Source organism: Adelges cooleyi, unplaced genomic scaffold, assembly GCF_023614345.1.
Source record: "Adelges cooleyi isolate 19-005CV unplaced genomic scaffold, UGA_ACOO_1.1 ACOO_flye_CR_arks_rails_tigmint_CR_PRNA_398, whole genome shotgun sequence".
Lineage (NCBI taxonomy): Eukaryota > Metazoa > Arthropoda > Insecta > Hemiptera > Adelgidae > Adelges > Adelges cooleyi.
In genome coordinates this window covers 70160-76593 of record NW_026096076.1, presented here as the reverse complement: position 1 = coordinate 76593, position 6434 = coordinate 70160, and the positions used below count along the sequence as shown (strand labels likewise).

The 6434-nt window shown below is 37.6% G+C and overlaps 1 protein-coding gene across 1 annotated transcript; it reads left to right on the top strand.

The window, feature by feature from the left end:
- The first annotated feature begins 1281 nt into the window (after positions 1-1281).
- Positions 1282-2019, top strand: LOC126841611 (golgin subfamily A member 6-like protein 22). Its single transcript, XM_050578194.1, has one exon. The coding sequence runs from the start codon at positions 1282-1284 to the stop codon at positions 2017-2019; it is 738 nt and encodes a 245-aa protein (XP_050434151.1).
- Positions 2020-6434: the final 4415 nt, after the last annotated feature.

The following is a 6434-nucleotide window of genomic DNA, read 5'->3' as shown; positions in this document are numbered from 1 at the left end:
TTAAGGGCAAAGACTACGACGGTTTTATGTTGTAAGACTTAGTGGTGATAGGGTTTTTCATTTTTTTTTTTTGAGAAAACATGTACGGCAATGGTCGATTGTACCCCATATGTTACGGCCCCACTAACAATAAACGCGATTTTTCGCCATTACCCTTTGTCTTAGGGTCACCAACCCTTTGCATATAGGTTCTGGCGCGATTCAGACAGGTCGCCGACGTCAAAATGGCTAAAAATCCACTCCTTGACCGAAAACCCGCCAAAACCAAAAAACTTACCCGGCCGCCGGCGGCCGTTGCTATGCAAAATAACAAATCCTGAAAATTACTAATTTTCAAATGAAAACGGGGGTTTTCCCGGATTTCTCAGCCGATAGGGCGCATTGAAGGCCGCTCGATCCCTCGTTAGATCCACGAGATCACGGTCTGTCCGACGATGCCAGGCGCGCGAAGAAACAGCGGTTGTTAGCGCCGCGATTTGCCACTAAAACTACTGCGCTTAACCACGACGTACCCTGCTAGTTTCGCGTCTTCCGCCGGTCTCAGGGCCTCGGCCTGATGTTGCTTAATGTTGCCTACAAAATGTTGTCTTACTGGCCCCACTCGACGGTGTCGAGCCACGGACAAAGGAAAGATCTCAGGGGACGACAAATGCATGTATATGCTAGTCGAAGGGTTTGATATAATATGTGCTACAGCTTGTGTCTACGGTATGTGTCTATTTTTCCATTTGTAAATCCATCGGTTCAGCACTAATTACTCGGTCGACAGCAATATGCACCTGTGTAGGTAATAACAGCTGTTGTTAGGCTTTTAGTTATTAGGCTTTTGTGCTGGCCGATTTCAGTATTAATATTACTTGTTAGCGACCTCGAGTAAACAACCAATGTTTCACCAGACGTCGAACAGACACGCAACGCGAAAGTATTTTTTGTTGTTACGAGTCAATCCAAGTCATTTCAAGTCATTCCAAGTCATTCCAAGTCATTCCAAGTTTACCGAAGTCTTTAAAGGATGTATGAATACATTGCGGCGGCATTAGCGGGCGGCGTCGTGACCGGCGCTGGTTTTCTCTATTACAATGTAAGTATCGACAGTCCAGTAAACCTACCCTAATGCCTCGGTGCTTCTTAAATAATAATAATAATAATTATAAATATAAACAGAGGAAATGCGCCGCAAAGTACGCCGCGGAGTATGAGAGATTGCGTCGTGAGCACGCAAGAGAAATCGACAACTTAAACAACGAATGGGCGCGAGTGCTTTCAAACAGCAATGACGCAATGAGAAAGCTGCATGAAGAAAAAGATAAGCTACAGTCAAGTTACAATGATGTAGTAAACAAAATGCGAATGCTGCAGCATGAAAACGAAAAGCTCGAATCGATACGTCAAAACCTGCAGGAAAAAAAAGATAATCTAGAATCAAGTTATGACGACGTAGTAAACCAAATTAAAATGCTACTGGCGGAAAAAGAAAAGCTAGAATCGATGTGTCAAAAGCTACAAGCGGAAAAAGAAAAGCTAGAATCGATGTGTCAAAAGCTGCAGGGAGAAAATGATAAGCTAGAATCAAATAACGCAGACATACTAAACCAAATTCAAAAGCTGCGGGGCGAAAAAGAATTGCTAGAATCGATATTTCAAAAGCTGCAGGGAGAAAAAGCAATGTTAGAATCGATATGGCAAAAGCTGCAGGGAGCAAATGAAAAGCTACAATCCAACTACGACGAAATATTAAACAAATTGGATAAGCTGCAAGAAGAAAAAGAGAATCTTGAGTCAAAGTACAACGACATAGTAAACAAATATCAAGTACTGCAGAAAGAAATGAAAAAACAAGAATCGGCACACTTTGGTGAGATGGAGATAAAGACAGACGAGCTAAACGATTTGAAGTTCAAATTAGGGAAAAAAACGCATCGCTTAAATTGCACCCAAACGGCATTGTACCAGCTCGAAAATGGTCCCCGCCGCCGCCGCCCTAGGAACGTGCAGATGGCCAATAAGGGCGGTAAGTGAAAATACAAATAATAGCAGTTTTTTTTTTTTTTTTTTAGGGACTATAACACACGCCTCACTATTAATCTAACTACTACCCCTTGATGATTTCAGTGAGCGTTCAGTTATGTAATCATGAACCAAGCAGCAATTGACAACCGGTTGTTCGCACTCGGTTGCTCGCACTCGGACGAGCACACTGCTTTTGGGCGTCGACGATGTCAAGCTTTAAGTTATCCATAGTATTAATATGTTTGTGACGATTTTAACGAAATTCTTGATCTGTTTGAAAGGCCAGTTGCTTATGAAATATGACATGGTTCAAACGTCGGCCGCGGCTTCGCACGGTGGCACGGGGATGCGACAGGTGGATTTTCAACGACTCTGCCCCCGCACGGATCCGGCTGAGCTTGAGCACGCCGGCTTGGGTCGTGTCGACTTTGAGAGGGCATCCGGCGATTGCGGCGACATAGACCTGCGCATCTCCGGAAAACGTTCTGGCTGGGCCGATTAACGTGACCTCTGCGAGAGATAAACACGTGCCCTCGAGCCGTTCGTGCGGAACGTCCGTCGTGGCGCCGTCATGCTGGAACCAAACGTCGTCCGCGTCCGCGTGGTTGATGAGAAAAAACTGGTTATCAATGGTCTCGACAATAGAGTGCGTAACTGATGATAAACGATTTTTTTTTCAGCCGTACGGTCGTAGACTACGTGTGGTTTCGGCGGACGCCACGGCGGAAGTTCCCGGAGTTGCGGGTGTATGCTGCCAGACATCACCGATGACCTCGCAGTCAACCCGGCCCGTGCCACCGCTCGTTCAGCCGGATCTATGCGGCAGACTCGTGGAAATCCGCCCCAGCGGCGGCGGACGTTTCGACGATGACATATTTGAAGAAAAAAAACGGCCACAAGAATTTCGTTAAGATTGTGTTTTTTATTTATTCAATGTACAGCTTATAAAAATGTAAACATATTCTACAAATACCAATGTAAAAATGTGTTAAATAAACCATGTATAACTGTATATACTTGTTATTATTGAGAAGTTCTTGCACGGGGCCTACCGTACATTATAATTTATGAGTATTATTGTACAAAAAAAAAGTATGCCTAATTATTACTGCATAGCAATTAATAGGAGGTAAAATGTTAGCTCGACGGTCGAATATGGCTATTTATTATTGAAGATTTCAGTTTACATAACATGATAGATAATAAGATTAATTAATATCATAGTTAATGTGTAGGTAGATATTATATATTGTATTAATGACTAAAACAAAATATTGTAAAATAGGAACTTTTAATGTGAGCAAACTATAATTAACGCCTTTGGTGGTATGAATAAGACGTGACCCATTTAGTGTCGCTTTATTTGAACTTATACAAACAGCCGCGTCTCTATTGTAAGTATTTTGGCTCAATATATATATATATATATATGTTTTGTCTTTGTTCAAATAGCATACTACAATTATTATTATATTTTATTGCAGTGTTTTTATTTCCTATACAGTAAACGAGTTATTAAACGACGTCTCGTTATTACTTGTAAATCAAATATTATGTGTATACGATATTGTTTTCCGTTGGTCGCAAAAAATATAACCTTCGACAGCGGTAAAAATAAAATTTGTTAAAAAAAACTTTCCGGCCAAAACAATATTATTAACTCTCCCCCGTCACCCCTGCCCCACTGGAACTCAAGTCGTGTAAACTTTACTCGCTCACAGTGTGTATACACGCTTTTCAATAGCAATATTCTATTTTTATTTTGTCTAGTGCTTCCGCGTTCAAGTATAATACCGCCGCCGGACGAGGGAAAAAAAGTTTCTTTTTACGTTGTATTATATTTATCAATTCTCAACGTCCATTTCTTCGAGACCAGAAAACCGTCTATGTCTACTGAACATATCGTTAACAGCTGTGGGGTTTGTACGTTTCATTTTTTTTTCACATTATAATAGTATTTTCCGGTGGCGGAAGTTGTTATGATAATATTACAATTACAACATGACTTCTGTTGATTTTATATATTTATCTATAGAACTTATATTAATGCCATTAGGTTAGGTTACGAATGGAATGGTGAGAAAGGATTTTGATAATTCCTGAATAAATGATAAGAAATTATTGATAACAATTAAACTATATCGCTCACCAGTGATAAGATATTATGCAAAACGCCGGCAATTCAAGACGGTATTCTTTTATTAAATTCCATACGGTAGATTCTGGCGCGAAACTGAACGAGTCTTACCGGTTACCGTGTATTAAATTATGTACCTATACGGTTACCACTCTGGGTACTGTATAAAACCACTACAGTACCGTGTAGAAGTCTGGTTTCAAATGAGAAATATTTGTAGGACAAGTACCCGTTAAGAAGTCTCAAAAAAAGCGTTCTATATTAACTTCTCAAGACTATAATTTCATTGTACCAAACGATAGAAACGATACTCCAATTCTGTTTATCGAAGTGTGAATCTTTAGATTAAAGGCAACTCGTATGCCCTTTATTCGGTACATCACATCTTATATATTAGGTATATTAAAATCTAGCTATATGTCATTAAAACAAAATCGAATGCGAAATCGAAATTAGTTTATCGCAAATCTATATGAAACTGCGAACCGTAACAAGTCTGTTGACACGTAAATTTGTATTTAAGTTCCTACCTATGTTAATTAAATATTATAATTTAAATATACTTTGCAACCTCCAAAATTCGGTCCAACTTACGCCGCTGTATGTTATAGTTATTTATTGGCTTTGTGGCGTTAAACTATTGTACCCGTTAAGAAGTCTCAAACATGATTAAGACTATTATGCTATAGTTATTTATTGGCTTTTTCACACCAAACTATTATAACCCGTTTAGAAGACTCGAAAAAAATGAAAAAATAAATGTAAAAAAATGCAAAAAAAAAAATTCTGCTTCGGTTCTGTACCGCGCAACGTAGGCACTCTGATGGCTTCACTCGTCCGACCGAATGACCGAAGGTTATTTGAAATTTGTTGATTTTATGTTATTTAAACACATTATTGTATATTACTAACACGTATTTATTTATTTAAAATATTTTGTTTGTAACCATGGTAACCACGGCCATCCTTGATTGAAGGGTTGGAATTTTCGAAAAGTACTGTGCCAGTTAAGAGACAGAAAATCATAGCTGATTATAAGACATAATGACGATCGACAATGTCTTTGCTCCAAGGGAAAGATTTAATATGTTCCTATTGCATAATGCATATTTTAGAGACAAATTTTTTTCGATTATTCAACAATTTACGTTTAAAGTAGAAAACTTCTCGCTAATCTGACTGATACTCGATTTGTGACATAAATTATTTGCACATTATACTCTTTCCAGTAACGGTCGTAAATGCCTAGCTATTGATATTCCAATGTAAAACCTCAATCTACCTCAGTTGGTTTAGTTTAATGGAAAATTGAGTTTTCTATGGTTTAGCTAAATTAACCGTTAAAAAATTAGTTTCCAAAATTAGTTTAATAACCATTAATTAATTTAACTGCTCGATTTAGTGATACGATCAAGTCATGATCGATTCGTACGACTCATTCGTTGATAGCTTTTGGCAACTGTCTGTATGGTAAGACTGAATTAAATGTGCTATCTGTTAAAATTACCCTATTTTGGGCCAATGTGGGAAAGCGAGAAAGGGTAGTTTAGTGAACAGGCAGTGGTGCGGTTTATTACATTAGACCTTATAACGGTTCGATGGATTGTGCTTAAATATTTAAACAGTCATTGAAGTAATAATTATTATTCGGGGCTCGTGTAACCTTAACAAACCAAGTGTATAATATTTAGGTTTCTGTACTAGATTTCTGTCCTGTTTGGATGTTTTATTACATGATAATTGTAATACTACAAAGGTTATAAATAATACACAATGTGCAACTTTAAATGAAGATTACAATAGATGTACACTATTTAATAAAAAAATAATTGCAACGCATGAAAAACGTAAACAACCGGTGGCTACCATGTGAATGGCGTCTGAAGAGAACTGTACCGGTTATCAATGTGAATATACATAACATAAAGGGTAATGGTATTGTATAATTTGCAATAACGTTATGCTACTTTAAAAAAGTAATGCCAACTAGGCGAAAATGACGAACCGTTAAAAAATGTCTGACGCAGAGAACAATATAATCTGATCAATAAATTTTATAATTTAGCTGAAATATTTACATTAAAAAAAAAAAAAAAATTATAAAAACTACTTTAACATGAAAAAACGTTAACGAAAAGCCGTTAAGGGAAATTATATTACACCTAACTTAATTTTGAAGCCCTTACAAGAGTTCCAACTTGTTTATAATGTTTATTTTACAATAATTATCAATAAGAAATTGTGGATCCGAGTTATGGCGAAAGTTTAATAAAAAAATAAAAGTTAT